This window comes from Anarrhichthys ocellatus, unplaced genomic scaffold (genome assembly GCF_004355925.1).
Source record: "Anarrhichthys ocellatus isolate YVR2014 unplaced genomic scaffold, GSC_Weel_1.0 scaffold5, whole genome shotgun sequence".
In the NCBI taxonomy this organism is placed as follows: domain Eukaryota; kingdom Metazoa; phylum Chordata; class Actinopteri; order Perciformes; family Anarhichadidae; genus Anarrhichthys; species Anarrhichthys ocellatus.
The window spans coordinates 2226275-2245283 of record NW_022280035.1 but is presented as its reverse complement, the minus strand read 5'-3'; the positions used below and the strand labels follow the sequence as shown (position 1 = coordinate 2245283).

Below are 19009 nucleotides of genomic sequence, written 5' to 3'. Positions count from 1 at the left end.
GGGGGGTCGGGGGGTCGGTGGTATGTAGGCCGCTCACATCACGCACCACCGGAGAGAGGGAGGAGCAGCGGGGTTCACAACGGTCAAAGAAAATGAAGGAAGACGAATGAAAAGAGTAATGAGGATGAGAAGCATTTGATATTCTGGTGGAGACGAGGGGGGGGGTCAGAGGGCAGGCGTCCATGAATGTGTGATGATGACTCTCACATGCTGAACCCTCATTCTGACATCGTTCACAATGCAAACAACAAAATGTGAAAATCTCATTTTCTCTCAATGATGAGTGATGATAATAATAATGATGATTAATCACAGCTATTATGCTTTTTTTATGAACTCAGAGCAAATTTACAAACTGGAAAATAATTAAGGCGAGACACCCTAAGCAAAAACATCCTTCTTTCGTGCACTCATCTTGGGCTATTTTGCTCCCATAACACGTCTTCATTCAGACTAGTGGAAAGAAAACATCCAACACACACATTTAGGTGTTTATTTTACTTCTTTGTCTATTTGCGTCTGAAGATTTCTCCTTAATTCCCCAAAAGTTAATAATAGATAATGCCTCATTTGCATATTTAAATGTTTCAGAAAACGTGTTATACAAAAAGTAATGGCCTTAAGGTAAGTCACCTTTTGAAGCTTCATGGTGATATCTAGTTAAATATGTTACCCTGTTCACCTGTAGTGTCTTCAAAATGGTTATGTCACTTTACAAAATGACTCTTTAAAGGCCGTTTTCTCTAAATTACTTTTTCTCTGACTCTGAGCCAGAAATCTCCACTTCAGTAGCTCTTACATTCACCAAACGGTCCAGTTTCATTCCTATCTTTGTTCTGGAGGTTTCTACAGAAGGGTTTGTTCACATATCATTCAAAGCTTGATTTATAGAACATTTTATTCCGAAAAAACATGGCGAAAATGGCTATTGACAGGATTTGCACTTGAGTAAATGTGCTTACATTCCACCACTGTCAACAGTCGTATTTACTCATCCTGTTGGAGATGAGGTGAGCCAGCGTGACCTGGCTAAAGTGCACTGACCTGCTGTTCGGTCGTCAGAGTAAAATGTACTGCAGTCTAACTCATCTTCTCATCTCAATGGAGCTGTTTTACAACCCCTGGAAGTGGCTGTTAAATGCAGACATCCTCAAAATCTCTGGATTTGTGAATAGATGACCCTTTGGTGCTTCGTTTATTTATTTATTTATTTATTCCTTTCTATTTACTCATAGACATGCATAGGCATGAGCGCCGACACTTATTGACACATTTACAGGCACACACAACAACACAGTAACCTCCCTCCCTCCCTCCACGGGTGCTGACAGCAGCACTAAAAGACTCTGTGAACTCTGACCTGGTGTCAGGTCCGGTTGCCATGGCTACGGCTGGAGACCAACTGGTAATGGGCTGTTTGTCAGCAGTCAGTGGACTTGACGTTGGTGAATCTCGCTGAGGGACACACAAAGGGCTGAGTGAAGGTTGAGAGGTGTGAAGCAGAGAAAGACGCCTCTGGGTTGTTGTTTTTTACCAAAAGGACTCGAGGCTCTGTTTATTCTCTCACCTATGAAGATGAGCAGGACCCCGACCGCGACCTGCAGACACAGGGACATGCTGATTAGGGTGATGATGGGGGTGTAGAAGTTGAAGTTTGCCTCCTGCTCCAGCACAGCCTTTAGCTGGGAAGCGTTGGCCATCAGCAGAGCCACATCCAGCATGCTCTCGGCCGCACTCTTCTTATTGGCGTAGTGGTTCATGTTCAGAGGGGCCGGGCTGCTGGGCCCAGCATCTGGACGGGTGGCCTGTGGGCAGAGGGAGAGGGAGAGAGAGAGAGAGGGAGAGGGAGGATGATGATGATGATGTTTACGGCTTCGAGATAAACGCCTGAAAGAAGAAAGCCCTGAGATAAACAGAGAGCCGTGCTGCGTTTCGTTCCCCCAACAGCCCAACAAGGCAGCGTGTTGATGCGACTCAAGCAGTCATTTTCTGCTTCCTGTGCATTGATGGTGGGGATCTGGTTATCATTCTGACCTAATTAGCACAACAAGCAGCTATTACAGAAGAGTGACCTTTGAAAACAGAGCCATTAGTACGGCGAAGAGAGACTGACACAGTGGCAACAGATCCATTAAAACACATGAGCAAGTCTGCACGCTTTCTTGTTCTCCGAGCATGAGCTGCTGTGAACCCCTCTGTGTTTGTGGACTTTATCAAATGAAAGCAGTGCGTCTGACGTACTGGAGGCGGGTGATGCTGTGAGCCATCGCTCATTTCCTGCTCATATATCTCTGTCTGCCGAAGCAGGATGACAGATTGAGCTGTACAACTGCACTGAGTAAAACCCAGAACGGCTCTTTTTTGCAGCAGCAGTTTTCTTCGTTAATGCATGCTTTCACTTTATTAGTTCTGAATATTTGAGCACATAACAGAATGCATTTACGATATTACATATTCTATATAGCAGGGGGTCAGGAAGGAGGAGAGGGATTTAGACTGAGTCCCTCGTGATCATCGAGTGATAAGCAAAGTGATAACCAAACACATTAAAGAAAAAATTCAAATCTTTGGCGTTGAATTCTATAACCTATTGGGTCATGCATGGGTGATGGTTATGTAACAAGAGATCTGCTTGAGAGAGTGTGTGTGTGTGTGTGTGTGTGTGTGTGTGTGTGTGTGTGTGTGTGTGTTTACTCCATCAAGAGAAAGACGTGAACTACTGGGCCGGCAGTTGCTGAATAAGACATCACTCTCTTTTTAAAATGATGGAAGTACATCTTCCTTCGGAGCACCGCTGCTGAACGAACACCCGCTTGGAGCTGCTGTTCAGCGACGCCCGACTCACACCTGAGCACTGAAGAGGAAGATGAAGATTCGGCCTCGTCAAGGCCTGAACCGCGCACATAAAGTAATCAGCAGCGCTGACAATCTCCTCCTCGACATTGAAGCCCTTTTTCTTCTCACAACACCCCCCCACCTGCAGCTGCAGGGAGCACAGTTTGTCAAGGATTAGCCAAAGCACACACACACACAGAAGAATGATGGTTCTTAGCTGGTTCTTTAAAAGGCTGTGTGGTTCCACGAAGAACCGTCACCCACTAGAGAACCATTTGATCTATTGGATGGTTCTACATGTTTGTCATATGGTTCTTTGGGATATTAAAGGGTTCTTAATTCATGTTGGAGTTAGTGGATGGTATATATTTGCCAACATTTTTTGAGAAGAACCATAAGTGGTGCCTCAAAGAACCATTTTTTGATGCCTATTTAAGGCATCTTTTCCTGTTCTTTGAAGTTCCTTAAACATTTTTTTTTTTAAAGAACCTTGCTCTGAAAGGTTCTTTGTGGAACCGGAAACGGTTATTCCATGGCTGCACTCTAAAGAACTATTTTCGGTTCCAGATGGCACCTTTATCTTTCTCTGTGCAGAGCTGGTATACGAGCCGTCTTCCCACCACTCCGGAGATAGAGACAGAGAAAAAGCTGCACCCTCTAATTTGCCACAGGGACGGCTACAGCTGAATTACAATGTGTTACGGAGATTCACAGCAGTCAAGCCGCCATGGTTACGTTGATGTATGAGGGGGAAGTCTCCACTGAAGGTGTGGTCGATGGAGAAGAGCTGGTACTCTGGTCGCAGTAATTACATTGATTTTTATGTTGTGCTAACCACTAGACCATGTTTAATTCTCTTAATAAGCCATTGCTTTGCAGGACATGGATTACATGTCACTGGCCAAGTTCCTAATCTGGCAGCGATCGTATCATTTCAGATCTTTTAATTTGGCACAGCTTCACGAGAACACATCCCGAAAACCTTCAGTGGGCGTTCTCCAAATCTCTTCTTCACTCCGAGCCATAATACCCAGTGGAATAGACCTCATAACAAGGAATTCAAACAGCTCTTCAAATACAAGTTTCCCCCTGCAGTCCAACGGGGGGATGCAACATGGAGCGGCCTTGTGACTGTGATTTGTGCCACAAATGGCACACCGTCATGACGTGTCGGGGTCAGCCATTCTGCTCTCAATCACCGACACGGGCTTTATCCCCGAGTCAACAGACCGCGGTGAGATAATGCTTGTTGTGAGCGCACAGGAGACGGGCAGTCTAGAAACACAGCGGCTGGATTGTTCCCAGAAATTCACCAGCAAATATGAGGCACTCTTTTTGGGGGCTTATATTCTGTTTTAGTGTTTTGTGCATATACTGGGCCAAGGCTCAAGGCCACCTACTCAGTCAGTCCGAGCTTTTTGTCAGGATTAATCTGTCTGTCTGCTCATATCGTGTGGGTGAGAACATGGGATAGCAGCTAATCAAAGCAGAGGAGTAGATAAGGAACAGAAAGAGACTATAGGCCATGGTGTATGTCACACTGGGCTATAATGCTACATGCGCGCGTGCAAAAAATCCATATGGCGGAATGCATCTGATCCAGGCTTTCATTCGGATTTACACTTCAAATTGAAAAACACCCGAGACAACCCATGTTTGCACTGACTTTAGTGTTCCCATTTGAGAAACATTACAGATCTATTGTTATTTTTGCACAATCTAAATGAAGGTACTCATTAAGTCGCTCACTCTGTACTCCTTGGTTTTACTGATGTATTTTGGGGATGAATTATTCACACACTGCATTCCTTGTCTGAAAAAGACTCAGGGGACAGACCACGGAGAGAGAGAGAGAGAGAGGGAGGGGAGGAGGGGGAGGGAGGGAGGGAGGGGAGGACAGAGAGAGATACAAGTTCTGTGAATCTGTTTTAACTCTCAGCTCAATGTGCCACTGTGGAATAACAGATCGGTTCATACAATAACATTTAACACAGCCTACTCTCTGCAGAATCAGTTCAGGTGTCACCGATATTAAGGTATGTGGGTGAGACGGTGGCTTACAGTCAAGCAGATGGGTAAGTAATGTGTTTTAAAGAATATCTCTTAAAAATGACATTTGTTAACCAAAGTTCTATTAGCATAATTGAATTACTTGATGAAAAAATGAATGAATTGATGAATAAATACCACCATATCTAGGAAACATGCAATATTTTCTTATTTCAAAATGATGTTTGAATATAATCTTCTTATTATATAGGCCCCCAGTACAAAGAACATGCATCAGCAAGATAAAATAGGGACAATCATAGTCATTTCACCTTGTGGATTGAGTAATAAAACAGATTTTAAGGATTTTAAAAGTGCATGCTTCCCAACCATTTGGGCATTTAGACTTGGAGTTCAACAAATCAACTCAACTAAAATCAACAGAAATTATGATTTGATGAAAAGATATAGCTACATAACCTTGTTAAAAAAGGAAAATAAAGAGCCAAATTACAATTTAGTGATGCTGATCTTTAGTGAACGTACCAGTTAGATGCCCATCACTCTGAGTCAGTTGTATACATTAGCATGTTGCAATTAAGAGTGTGTAAAAGATATTTAGTTAGCAAGTGAGCAGAGCTAAAAGTAATGAATAAATTGATGAAACTAATAGTTAAGAATATGGAGAAACAGCTGAAAGTAATTCATAAATGGTTGAAACGAACAACTTCTGCCACTCCAAATAACAGTAAGCATTGACCAGAGCAATCTACATTAGATCCACTTTCATGATCCATATTTGGAACATGACACGTGTCCCATGATGAAGGGCTACTACTTGGGAACCCCTGTCGGAGTGGATATAGTCAACTGTTCTCCAGTCGAGGGAGGAAATTGAAAATGCGTGATCACTGTTGGATGTCAGCTGAGCAGTGGAATGGAAAGGAGTAATTGGGTTGAAAACTAAAGGGCCTGGAGGTAATTCAGGGAGAGATCTGGAAGGAGATTTAATCTGGTGGCAATTCGTGCAGTGTTTTGAAAACAAATAAAACAGCTTCTTTACATCCAGAGCACTTTCTCACACGAGTGAATATAAAATTGCCTCCCATTATAAATAACTATCTTTATGTCGGCCTCATAGTTGCACTGCAGTAGGGTTACCTGCTTTGAAATTTAGATTTCTAAATCCCTGAGATTGAATTTAAATCTGAATTTATTTTATTATTGTGCATTCAAAAGCCAACTCAAGTTTTGGCTCATGTCCAAGCAAAAGAAATGAACTCATTCAACTCGCACGTCTAATCCTAAACTTTTCCCACATCCTCAGCATGAACTGATTACCGCTAAGCTGAATACCTGCATGTCAGTTACTCTGAGCGCATGTCATGACTATCGCTTTGTACCGCTCTGCTCTCTATTGCAGCAACAATGCAAGACACCACTCTAGACATGGGGAGACCTTGCAGTCACTATTTAGTTGATTGAACTTGCCGCTTGCATACGTAACTGCACGGGTGTGTTTCCTTTCCTTTATTTTGTTTTTTCATCCTTTTTCTTATACATCAGCACTTCTTTGCCTTCCATCCATCACGTCGTATCAGCAGCCCCCCCCTCTCTCTCTCACATCATACTCTGGCCCTCCTCCAGATGAGGATCGACCCAACTGTAAATCTAATTTCCATGATTCTCTGTTGGGCTTTTAGGTTTAAAGCCTTACACAGTGCAAGGACAACATGGCAGTGTCAGAGCGCGGCCCAGAGACTGAAACACCTTCTCCTTCCAGAGAAAGTTGCAGTGTAAAAGCTATACTGATTAGCAAAAAAAAAACAAAAGGACATGCTCAGGAATGTGCTGACGTCTGACTCAGAATCTGATTGGTCTCAGGTTTCGGCAGAACACAGGCACCGATATTAAAAGCCTGTGGAAGGTCTGCATATAAGATCTTCACTCCACACAACGACCAATGGATGCATTCTTACTGACTCACGCTGGTGGAAGACACATTGTAAATGGGACCAATTGCCTCATTTTATTGAGCGTAAGGGTATTACGTTCTGCATCTGTTGGCTGAGCTCTGACAGTCAAAGGGAAGTATGCTGCCAGGGTCTCTCTCTCTCTCTCTTCCTCAAACACACACTCACACATCAATCTGAAATGAAATGGCCCTATGAACACAGTGGCAATGGAGATGAAGCCCATTTCCCTGCCCTGTAAAAACTGCATCTGAACTATATTGTAATTACTTGTCAAATGGCAACTTCAATCGCCACATAAAACACAGCAAACCCTCCCTGTGGTGGCACGCGGTGTAGGATGACTGTGTAAAAGTAAAACCATGTGATCGCGCGTGTGTGTGTGTGTGTGAGCATGCTGGCCGGTGAAGTGGAAACAAAGGAGTGTATTCATTATTTATAAGGTCACTCGGGTGCCAACAATGCTTCGACGTCAACTGAACCAGAATATCGTCTGACACTGCATTCTGGAAACAGACGTAGAGATCTCTGTTTGTGTTTTCTTTCATTTATTTGTTTGTATTTTGTATAAGTACAGCCCTCCCCCCCCACACACACACACACACAAATAGATGACATGTAATATGAGAAGAAGTGAAAATGCAGAAACCAGAGAGGGTGGATAGTTTTTAGATCACCTTACATAAAAATGCAACAACACTACAAAGTCCAAACAAAAATGCAGCCATGTAAGCTTGACAACGTTAGTATCTACTGCATGACTGCTGCATTGAATTCCATTCATTTTTAGGTCTTTCTGTCCACACTTGTTTATCACTTGTAGGATTTCCCTGTGTTTGGATTTAGATGCAGTTGTTTGCATGAAAGCGAGAAAGAAAAAGCCCCTTTGTGGGCACAGAAATATTGCATCCATGCCTCTCTCCTTTCTTGCAGTGGTAAGTTTTGCAACCCACAACGTATCACCAATCTATTCTAATTTTAAAAAAGGTCACATAAAGAAACAGCCTCATCTTGAAAGGTTTACCTGTTTTGCTCTTTTTTTTTTTTAATGGTTTCAAAAGTCTTACCTCAGTCCCACTTCCCCTGTTTCTGCTGCTCATCATTTTTCCCATGAGTGTGGCGCTGCACCTCAGCTGCAGGCTGCAGCTCTGAGACATCGAGCTGCAAAGAGCCCCGGGGGGGGCCTGCAAGCCTGCTAACAGAGTAGCAGACGCACGTGCAGACTGCAGTTATTTTATTATGTGCCACAACACTAATTGTTATTTTCTCCCAGATTACCTGTGTTGCACATTAGACTGTTGAGCTCTGACTGAGACGCAGAGACACGTGATTGGGTGAGTTGGGCGTGGAATATTTTTTTTTACAGACAATAACAGGCTTTTGCAAGAATTTATCTTTTATCTTTTTATATGTATTGAATCATTCACATGCATACAGTCTTTGTTGGTCTTTGCATGTGAGAGATATGTGTCACACAGCAGTTTTGAGTTGCGCTGGCTACTGGTGTCCCCGGCGTGCGTCGTGATTGGACGGGTTCCTCCCAGTCGTTACCAGGGGCGTGGAACCAAAGCGAGCTGAATGAGAAACACACATTTTGTGTGCAGCCTCGCCGTCTTTCTAACCCCCGTCTCTGAGCAGAGACTATCACGAGCGAATAACAGTTTGTCCGCGTAAATTAATTGCCAGAGAAAGTGGAAAATTCCCGTGTCTCAAAGTGGTCTTTAAACTACACGCTGCGCACAGCGTCACGGCAGAGACTCGGCATCGTGAGCTGCTGCTGTATCTGATACTGAAGAGAGAGGATGCGAGGACTCTAAAGGAGATAATTACTATATATTCGACATGGTTTTCTCATCAATATGGGGGTCTGTGTTCCCTTAGCGAAGGCTGAGTTCACCCCGGATTTGTTTGCGTGTCTTTTTTTGCGTGAAAATGTGGACACTATGCAGATAGGGCGTTTTTAAAGTCCACCTTTTTTTTTGCCGGTGGGTTTTTCTCCCCAACGCTAGACCTGGCAGGTTCTGTCCGTGTCGGGTATCGATAACGAGTTTAGGTTGTTTTTGGTCGTTTTTTTTCCTTCTTCGAGCAGAGGTAAGAAGGTAAGTCGTGTCTCCTTTCTTGGTTCAGTGTAATAAAATGTTTTTGAAGACTAGCTTACCTATTATTAGCTTTTATTGACATCAGCTGTGTTAAATTCCTGTAATGACTGACTTCCCCTTAAGCCAATAAACAGCCAGCTGTGTTGTCCTACACAACAGGAATTGTGTGTTTTGTTTCCCTAACTGGCAACGTTTCATTCTGCAGCTCCTGATATCGGATGAGATCTCGTCTGTCACCCATCCCACCGTCGTCAGGCAAACTGCGTCACCTAGTGGACGCTGCAGGTACTCTCCTCTAAATCACGTTTGGGGGAGAAGTCTCGCCATGGCACGAATGACCTGGAAACCAAAGTGACTGAACTTTTAGTTTAAAAATCAGCATGGAGCCGGAGGCTCACTCAAACTCCGAGGCCCACCATGAACTGAAACGTCCATCCGTGCCCGACTCTCAGTGTGATCTCCCCACGAACATGCACAAGGCCAGTGCGTACCCATCCTGCAGCTACCAGAGGAACGTGCACCAGAGGTTCATCAGGAGGAGCCTGTGGTTCTCTGAGACGGACGAGCAGGCCTTCGAAGCGGCGCCCGAGTACGATAACAGGAACAAGATCCTAAACATACACCTGCGGACAATAGTGGACAGGACGCGGGGGACCAGCTGTGGGATACAGGAAGGCTCCAGCACCGAAAGCCAAGGTGGGCAGAAGGACAGCGCCACGGAGGGCGCCAGTGCCGACGAGGAGAAGGATAAAAGCGGAGATGATGCGCTGAATCATCTCACGTGCAGCGATGGCGGCGGCAAAACTGCCATCAAGGCGTCCAGTGAGGAGAACGAGGAGGAGGCGGAGATGAAAGCGGTCTCCACATCACCAGGAGGAAGGTTCCTCAAGTTTGACATAGAGCTGGGGAGAGGGTCCTTCAAGACGGTCTACAAGGGCCTGGACACTGAGACCTGGGTCGAGGTGGCCTGGTGTGAGCTGCAGGTAGAGTACTTAAACCGTGATTTACAATCTATCTCTGTGACACCCAAGCAGGGTCAGTTAAGTATAGACAACGCATATTCAGCAGCCACTTACAACACCCCTTTTCCCTCATTCTTACTCTTGCGAATGGGCGAGGGAGACCCTTAATGCCTGACCCTCACATGAAGCCCCCTCTGGGTGGGTGAAGGTTCACACATGATGGTTGGTGTAATGGTGATGTCTTCAGGGAGCTGTCAACCCGCCTCACGGGGGGAGTCAGCCAAGTTGCAAATGGGTTCCCACAAAATGTTTAAATGGTTTACACGGGGAAAGTGATTGACGTTATCTGCTGACGTGGAGACGCGTATAGCACCACTAATGGTGATCAGCAGGTTTTTTGCAGATGCACAAGAGGAGAGTACCTCGTCTTGCGTTACACGGACGGAGGAAAGCTTAGACTGTGCGGAGGTATTAACTAATTATTTCTGTCCTTTTGAGACTGCAGCAGGGATTACCTCCCCCTCTGTCTCCCAGGAGGCTTAAGGGGGGACTACTGTAAGCATGACTGGCCCCACTCAAAGAAAGATAACTTCTACCGTGATTAGTTCTTCTTTCAACGTTCAGATTAAAATAGTTAAGACTTTCAACCGTCTATATTCAACCATCCTTGATTTCTTTTTTTGCTATAGTCATTTGCCCAACTGATGCAATGTCAGTGGACACGGTTATTAGGGTGTGTGTGTGTGTGTGTGTGTGTGTGTGTGTGTGTGTGTGTGTCGCTCTCTCCCTCTGTGCAACAGGAGGCAGACGGACAGGAAGCCGCTGGGAGCAGTGTGGCGGCCCCGTGGCCCCGGTGAATACTAATTCCTGTACGGTTCTGAAAAACACGCTGCGTCAGCAACCTGAGCGACCAACAAAAAATGCATCAAATTAAACCTGTTTTGTGCGATTAGTATCAGGAGACAGTGGCGCTCCTCATCACTGGAAATAACCTCTGAAGATAACGTTGGATAGGAGTGAGTGGAGATGAGGTAGAGCCGAGAGACACGATGTCACGCAGACCTCATCTTGACATCGCTGCATTGGGCTCAGCGGATGATGACATGTGGAACAGGAAGCAATTATCTGTGTTTTATTCTCCCCTGGTGACACATCAACGCTCCCTCTAGTGGACAGCCAGTGACGGATGTTAATCACAATAAAAATGCTCCTTTCCTCACAAGCATGTTCTCATCTTATTTGCTCTTTTATGTGTTATAGCTTTGAGCCATTAAAACGGTTGGATAAACAAAATGCTACGCTGACCCGGTCGATGTGATTCATCTGAGTAATCGGAGTAATCTGCTGATTCATTTGTTGCTTTCCCTTTCCTTGTCCCTTACGTTACAGTAAATTGATTCTCTTTGGATTTTGGACAAAACGAGACCTTTAATGATGTCGCCTAACGACTCTAAAGGTGCGACATGTAAGATTGGGAGCATTCTATTGCCTCTCAATGGCTCTCAACATGGCGACGGCTGAGCCGGTGGGTCACAGCTAACGATGCTAACGGAGCTAGCACTGTGGCAAAAGTGCTGACAGCGCTAACGGTGTTTACCTGAGGGAGAGCCGGAGGGTGGGCACTGAGCTTGAGCGACGACACTGACGGTCGGGACGGCGTTACCGCCGCGTGGGACCAGTACAGAGCGGCGGCCATGACATCACATGCACGGACATGCACTAAAAGCGTGTACAGCCAGCCCGTTGTGTCCATAAAGCACGGAGAAGCTCGGATTAATCACACACGGGGGAGAGCGACATCATTCTCTGCTCGGTCTTTGTCTTTGAATAGACAATAGTTGTTTTCTATAATATATTATCGCTCTAAATACCATATATTGCACTTTTAAGACATTTTAATGGGTATTTGTCACCCTTTGGTGTTTTGTTAATCGAACAATTAATGTAGAAGATAACTGACAGATTCAAATAAAATGTAGAGTTATATCCTAAATCTGAGCAGGTAGTGAATGAGATGTAGAGTTCGTGGCCCCTGTGTGATTTCCCAGCATGCTTGAGTCACTTTAAAGACTGGTGGTCTAAACCGAGAACCCACAATCACACCACATCACCTCGGTCATCTCCAACAGCACAGTGCAAGTATCAACTAGTTTTAAGGATTGCACCCAAAGTTATTTAAAACATAAAGATGCTTGTGTTATGCATGTTTGCTCTTCAGTGTTGCATGTCTTTACAGAGCAGCTCTCTGTGGAGGACATAGAGAAGGAGACGGGACTCTGTGATTTTCCACTGTTTTCCCTTCTTCCAGCGGTCACGTGGCTTTCCTCCTACAAATTGTAATCTGGTTCCGTGTTTATTCTCTCTCTCTGTTTCTATCTCACTCAATCCTCTTCCCCTTTCCTCCCATTCTCATCTCCCCCACATCCCCGTGTCTGTGCCAGGCCGCTGGCCTCACACAGATGGCCCTGGCACAGGCCACGATGTTAGCTTAATCTGAGAGAAAGATGACTATTGTGACTTCTTGTGCTTCTGTTCGCCTTGTCTAATTTTATCATCGCTCACCGGGATTCATTTTTTAAACTTTTGGAAGCTTCCAGTTTCGGCCAATTGTGGCTGTGTGTACAGATATGTAACTCTGCGTTGAACACGCTCTCAGACACGGAGTGTAAGTCTCACTTGGTGCACTCTTCTCTGGTATTTGGCAGCGAGCTTGTTGCTCTGTAGATTAAATGTGGTTCTCAGCTCGTGAACGCGCAGCGGTCGATGATACTATGGCAGTGATATGAAGCTGCCACTCACGAGGTCAATGTCTTCGCTCCAAACACTAGATTTTTGCTGGAATGGCAGATTAGACAGAGCCGTGTTTTAATAAGGATGCTCGTGTGTTTCTGAGCATAGTTTATGGCCGACTCGTTGGGCAACAACCCTGTCTTGACTTGTCAGACGGGGAAAAAAGGAAAACAAAAGTGGGTCATTGGTTAAAGCCCATTTGGCATTAAGACGCCCTGGGAAGCAAAGGCAGCCAGACCGCAGAGGCCAGATGTCCAGCTCCAGCGTCACTCAGCCAGCTGGAGAGGAAGGAGGACGCGCCTGTTAGAGCCACAGCAGCGTGGCCTGTTGGAAAGAGGCTGGTTATTAATGAATTGGTGATGATGGGTTCTTGGTGAGGGCTTTGTACATATGATCACGGTACTGTACTCTAACCATGTCTGCTCTGGTGCTCACTGGGCATTCATCCTCTGTTATTCCCATAGATTGTGCATAAGAAGTGGACGTAGTCACAGTGACGTCACCCATTGGTCTGTCGTGGTTTTGAAGCGTCGAGTTCGGCATTTTGGCCGTCGCCATCTTGTTTTTGTTTTTGCAACCTGAAGTGACACGAGAAGGTGGAGCTACGTTCAACCGAACGCTGAATAAGACGTTTAGAGGCAGCTTTCATGAACTAAAACCACAGTGTGAGGGGTGAAGAGGAGGGTCTGATTAGAGGACTTTAACATTCTTCTAGTTCATGATGTAAATTACTCTCTCAGGATATGGCCTTGCAAGATTAGGACTGATTTTAAAACATCAGATGGCATTTTGAGCCATCTTCAACCATGAAATTGCAATTTTTATAATTTTGGAAAGAAATATCAATATTAACACCAGCATTGATGTGTTTCATCAAAGTACAGTTATATTATTTAGTTAATGGCTTTAAAAAAAACATGTTTAAGTGTGCAGCGACTCAAAATAATTGGCCAAAATATGACATCATGCTCGCTGTGCCTGCACATCTGACTGTTATTGTGTTGTCTTCATGGATCATACCTCCAGAGACACACCTTTAGCACACACACACACACACACTCCTGCAGTCTGACTTTAAACTGATGAAAGTTTAAGTAGCCTAAATGACCTTTGACCTCCCTCGTCTCTGCTCCAACAATAGGAAGTGTCCCAGCAGCTCATTAGGACGAGTAATCCCTCTTGGAATTTAAAAAGGTTGTTTGTATGAATGAATGTGGAGCACCTCTGTATGTTAACGCTGACTGTAGGCTCTGTGCAATGAAGACGAGGGTTACTTTTAACGCACGCTCTAGTTGACCTCTTCATCACTAAGCTATTTACGTAACAATGAGGGGGAAACAAAAGGCCTCACAGTAGCACTAGCATCTTAATGTTTATCCTGACATCTCGTTATATATGTAAAGCTTATGTTCAAGGCCTATTTTATATATGAATCATATATTTGCTTTCATTTTTTGATTGTTTAGCTTTATAATTGTGAGGTTTGAGTGGCTCGGATATATGTACATTTTATACATGTGTGTACGTGTGCTTACTCTGGCTCACCTGCCACTAACGCTTACTTTATTTAATTTCAGAACTAGATGGGAAGCATGGAATTAAAACAGTTGAAAGTTGAGAATACTCAGTAAATCCTAACTTACTGACTCTGTGTCAGACGGGGCTCCAGACTGACTTTATCACATTTATCTTTTGTTCTGTATCACTGATAAACGCTTTGGTAATAGACAAGCTACAGAAATAACAATATGCTGTTTTATTTCAAAGGAAAAGTCACAAAGTGAAGTAGTGCTTTAGGAGAAAATACAGCAAACATAAACACCACATAATAGATAGTGTGGTCGAGTCTTATGAGACTGTCTTGTAAAGGTGCTATAGTTTGAACAGATCTAACTGTGATGATTTATTCAAATTGCCTATTAATTAATTATTGAGATAATGTTTAGGCAACCTGCTCCTCGTGTGCTCTTGCTGCACGTCTGTCAGCGTTTCTGTCTCCTCTACAGCGCGACGCTTCACTGAGTGTTGAGCAACTGATCAAATCATTCGGGCACTAAACCCACTAGAGGAGCTCTCCCAACCTTTACCAACTGCAGGACCAGAAGTGAATGAGTTCCATAGACTGTAAAAATAAGTGTGTTGTACGAGCTCTCTCTCTCTCTCTCTCTCTCTCTCTCTCTCTCTCTCTCTCTCTCTCTCTCTCTCTCTCTTTAACTCTCACATTCTTTCTCGCTCTCTGCTGGGTGCGGTCCAGAGACGCATTGACAGTCGTCATTTTGGGATTGCTTGTGAGAGCCACAGTATCCACCTTCAGTCGCTCTTGCAAATTAAATCTGCACACCGTTGATGAATCACAAGTGTTACTTTTTGAGTTCACAATGAATGTAATTAGCACCATGGTGAAACCTGCCCATGTGTTGGAGTGGGACGAGGAACGCATATATACACACGCACACACACACACACACACACTTTGTATCTCAACCAAAAAAGACGTTCATGTAGTGCAGCTACTGTGGGTTTTGTGTTTCTGTTATCAAACCATGCAGCACTTTGACTCTCTTCTTCCTCATTGGTTCCTTCCTCCTGCAGAAGTTGTCTGTAGTTACTCGGGAGGAGGTTCGGCTCAGGACGTCTCTACCCAGAATGCCTCTCTTCTGTCTCGTCTCAGCGCCAACCCCCATCATCAGTGATGCAGGAACAGGAGCTCACACTGACTCCGCACTCTAACTTTATGGCTTCATTAGGGGTTTACATAGACATCAAGCATATTTGTGAACATGGCCTATTTTGATGTTTGCTGCTTGACTGTAGAATAACAAAAAAGGAAACATGAATAATAGTTTCAGCCCTACTGAAGAGGAGCACAGGGAGAACGGTGATAATTTGTGGTCGTGTGAATCTCAGTGAATCCCTGTTATCGGGTCGTGGGAAGTGTGGGATTGAGCATCTTGTCTTGGATGACGGCCTAAACGGGAATCACACTTATTATCTCCACCAACAGTAAGCCGTTGTGAGTGTGCACCACTGTTTGTCCACGGCCAGCAAACTGCATGACGTTTTGGGTGGCCGGCTATGGCTGCACGGTCAAGGACCTCACACGGTTGCGATGACTCGCACTTCCTCACAACACCTTTTATGACCTGTTTTATTTTGCTATTGACCACCTGCGTACTCCTCACTCTTAACTGGCCCTTGACTGGTAGCAGCATTTAGTGATAACACAGCTGAGTGCATCGCCGCCAGACCTGCAGCCAGATGTGCAGTGGGGTGGATAGAGTTTGCTCACTGCTATTGTTTTAGACACACTAACGGCTAACTGAAATACCAGCACACCTACTGCTGAGCGCCTCACTGTTATTGTTTTTCTTTTGGACGGTGTGTTTGCTAACCGCTAATACCTGACAGGACTACCAGTGCACACACTGCTGTACCTCGTCACCACTCAGCCTAGACTGTTTGGTGAGTTTACCTTGGCGGTTTGGCACGATTGTATGAAGTGCATAATGGAAGACTTGGAGCCCATTTCTTCTGTAGCATTACATCAGTCATTAGGCCACTGTGGGACTTTTCCCTCAGTCTTTTTCTCTGTGTCTCTACGATTGGAGTCCAGCCAACACACCGACAGGCCGGTCTTATCTGCTTCAGTGCTGAAAAGATTACTCAATGAATCAATTATTTTAATCAAATCGCTAAAAACAGTCATAGATTCTTTGGTTCCAGCTTCTCAAAGCTCTCCTACTTGTCTCTGGTTTATGTTGTGTGTATGTAAATTGAATATATTTGAGTTTTGGATTGTTGGATGGACAAAACAAACAATGTGAAGACATAACCTTCGGCTATGGGAAATTGTTATTTTGCCATTTGTTTTCAGTCTTCTGACTTTTTATCGGTCAATTGATTTATCAAATAAATATACTGACGTTACAGAAAATGAGAGGAGCTGGTGGACGGGGACAGTGCCGGGTACCTGCTCCCCTCCAATAGGAGACTACAGCTGCTCCAGAGACTGAGGCGCTAGGGTTTACGCCGGCCTAATTTGAGTTTTCTACAGCCGCGATGGTCAGTCTCCGAAACAGGTCTCCAAACAGCTGGAATGTGGGGCCACAGGGTGTAATTCTTGTCTCATTTGTGGTTTGATAAACAGTAAATTCATCCATACGCGGCTGTCTCTGTACAGAAGTGGGCGTGGTTTCATCTCTCAGCCTCTCGCCCGATCTTTTGCAGTTTTCAAAATGATGCAGTGGGTGGTCTTTGTCATGACTTCTCACCAAATTTGAGGGATTTGAGAGAAAAATTAAAATATTTCCAGATACCTACAGGCACTTATTTGATTTAAAAAATAAATATCCCAGCCTCATTCAGGCTCTCGACAAAGATGTGATGAGTCAGCAGTTGTCATGGCCTTTTGTGTAAGAAGTATTATTCTCTTGAAGAAGCAAGTGTGTAATCACGAGTTTTTGTTTCTTTCTCTCCGTGTCAAAGAACCATTTGTTTCTCAGCCTCTGCATTTCGTCTGTGACAGCAAAGAGCTTTACAGGAGGTGTGTGTGTGTGTGTGTGTGGCCTAATCCACATTGGCCAACTTCCCGTCACAATCGGCCAGAAAGACGCACAGTTACACACTCAAACACCTCTGCAACGAACTCTCACTGTGGTTAGTTTAAATCCTAAGCGCAGCGGTGACATAATGCCTTGTTGTTCTCCTGTTGACTAAGGGTTCTGGGGGTGTGGTGGCGTCGGTTATACGTCTCCTCACAGCTTCTCCTTATCTCTTCCCCCTCATCTGTCTGAGCTCACTCAGCTCACACCCAAACAGCAAAATAGTCATTTGGCTAAAGGCAGATTTTAACAGTGCTGGTGTCCAGGAGGAGCCTGAAAGACGGGGACAAAGATGACAAGCAACTGATGTGCTTTGATAATAAGATGAGGTTGTGCTGATACGTGCACATTGTTGATGTCCTCTTGATCTTATAGCAGTCACTTCCTGGTTCAGAAAGGATTGGGAGATATTGAAATTCTCCTACTGACGACACTGCTTTAAGAAAAAACTACACAGGAAATAAAAATGCTGAAGAGAGAGGCACACACAGTTATAAATATCTATGGACTGGAGACGCATATGTTGCAATACCCATAAGTTGGCACAATGTATAGAGAGCAAGCCTTATGTTACAAAAAGGCATGCTGGGATCGCTGACGGTCATGTTTATGTTCTGTTGCCTTTGCCAAAGCCCTGATGATTGTTGATTATGAGTTGTCCAACTACTCTTTTGGGAATGCGCAGCTTATAAATCACTTTGTTAGTCAAAAATAGTAATCTTACGTTATATCTCACGAAATATTATGCTTCAATCCGTATTTGTTGGCGTTTAGCCTTTCAAAAAGAAATTGTTTACTCTGCCGCACGTTCCTGTATTTACGGGAGCAATCTAACAGCACCATTAATTCCATTTATATGACCACAATAACACAAAATCTGACGTATGCCACCATGTTTTTCGTCTTTCTTTTATGAGCTAGCACAATTTGGTGACGCGTAGAGAAAGCAAGAAGAAAATCAGAGAGGGAGACTGAATATAGCGCTCAATTCATATCAGGCGTTGCATAATTGAATAACGTTCTGCTGTTGTGGACACATGAGGACCATTATTGTGTTCAACCAACACCGTGTTGAACGATAACCCCGTCAAGCAGACTGTGCCACCCTGAGTGCCAGTGTGCCAATTAGCACCGCTTGGGGTGTAGAGTGGCTTCATGTCGGGGTACCGGTGAAATAGAGGTAACAGAGAGACAGCCACAGCTGCTGCCCAAATACATTCTCCTGCAGTCATGACCGATGGGACAGAACTCCGCTGTGGGCAGTCTGCCGGCTCACGGCTCGCCCTGCACCAGCTTTCATTGAGTGTCGGTGCCGCAGTCGTCATTTGTTATTGAGGATGGGTGCAGAGGGTGGCAGGGTGACCAAGCAAGTTTTTGCATACTTCCGTAAGCCTGGCAACCTTTGAGTCCCTTTATTCCAAACATCCTCATTGTTGAGATGTGTGTGTGTGTGTGTGTGTGTGTGTGAGTGAGAGTGAGAGTGAGAGGCTTAACTTTAAATGATTTCAACAGCGTCCGGTTTTAGTTTGTTTTTTAAGTACATCCTGGAATTCTCTTTCTTAATCTCCTTGGACAAGATTGTCGGAGCACGCTGGGTTTAGCTGTTTTACAGTCGAGGTTGTCGACAGATTGTTTAAATATATACTGTTTAAATCGCTGTCACACTATTGTTGCTAAACCCAAATGATGCTAATCTGCTTCTTGTTAACTAGGGATGAAGATAAGGCCAGTTTAATGGGGGGGGGGGGGGGGGGGGGGGG

The 19009-nt window shown here is 44.6% G+C and overlaps 2 protein-coding genes across 4 annotated transcripts in view; one reads left to right on the top strand and one right to left on the bottom strand.

The window, feature by feature from the left end:
• The window catches only part of LOC116382436 (ninjurin-1), a 9543-nt gene extending 1612 nt beyond the window's left edge, over window positions 1-7931 (bottom strand). The window contains 2 exon segments of the mRNA XM_031845492.1: window positions 1568-1805; window positions 7865-7931. Coding sequence (XP_031701352.1) covers window positions 1568-1805; window positions 7865-7909 — 283 coding nt within the window. The 5' untranslated portion in view covers window positions 7910-7931.
• Window positions 7932-8241: 310 nt separating this feature from the next.
• LOC116382064 (serine/threonine-protein kinase WNK2) overlaps window positions 8242-19009 on the top strand; it is a 39826-nt gene continuing 29058 nt past the window's right edge. For 2 of the 3 annotated variants that reach the window (XM_031844745.1, XM_031844744.1), the window contains exons 1-2: window positions 8242-8896; window positions 9102-9879. In XM_031844745.1, the coding sequence (XP_031700605.1) occupies window positions 9277-9879 (603 nt within the window). In that variant the 5' untranslated portion in view covers window positions 8242-8896; window positions 9102-9276. The remainder of the gene's footprint in view (window positions 8897-9101; window positions 9880-19009) is intronic. The other variant, XM_031844746.1, reaches the window with a different exon arrangement.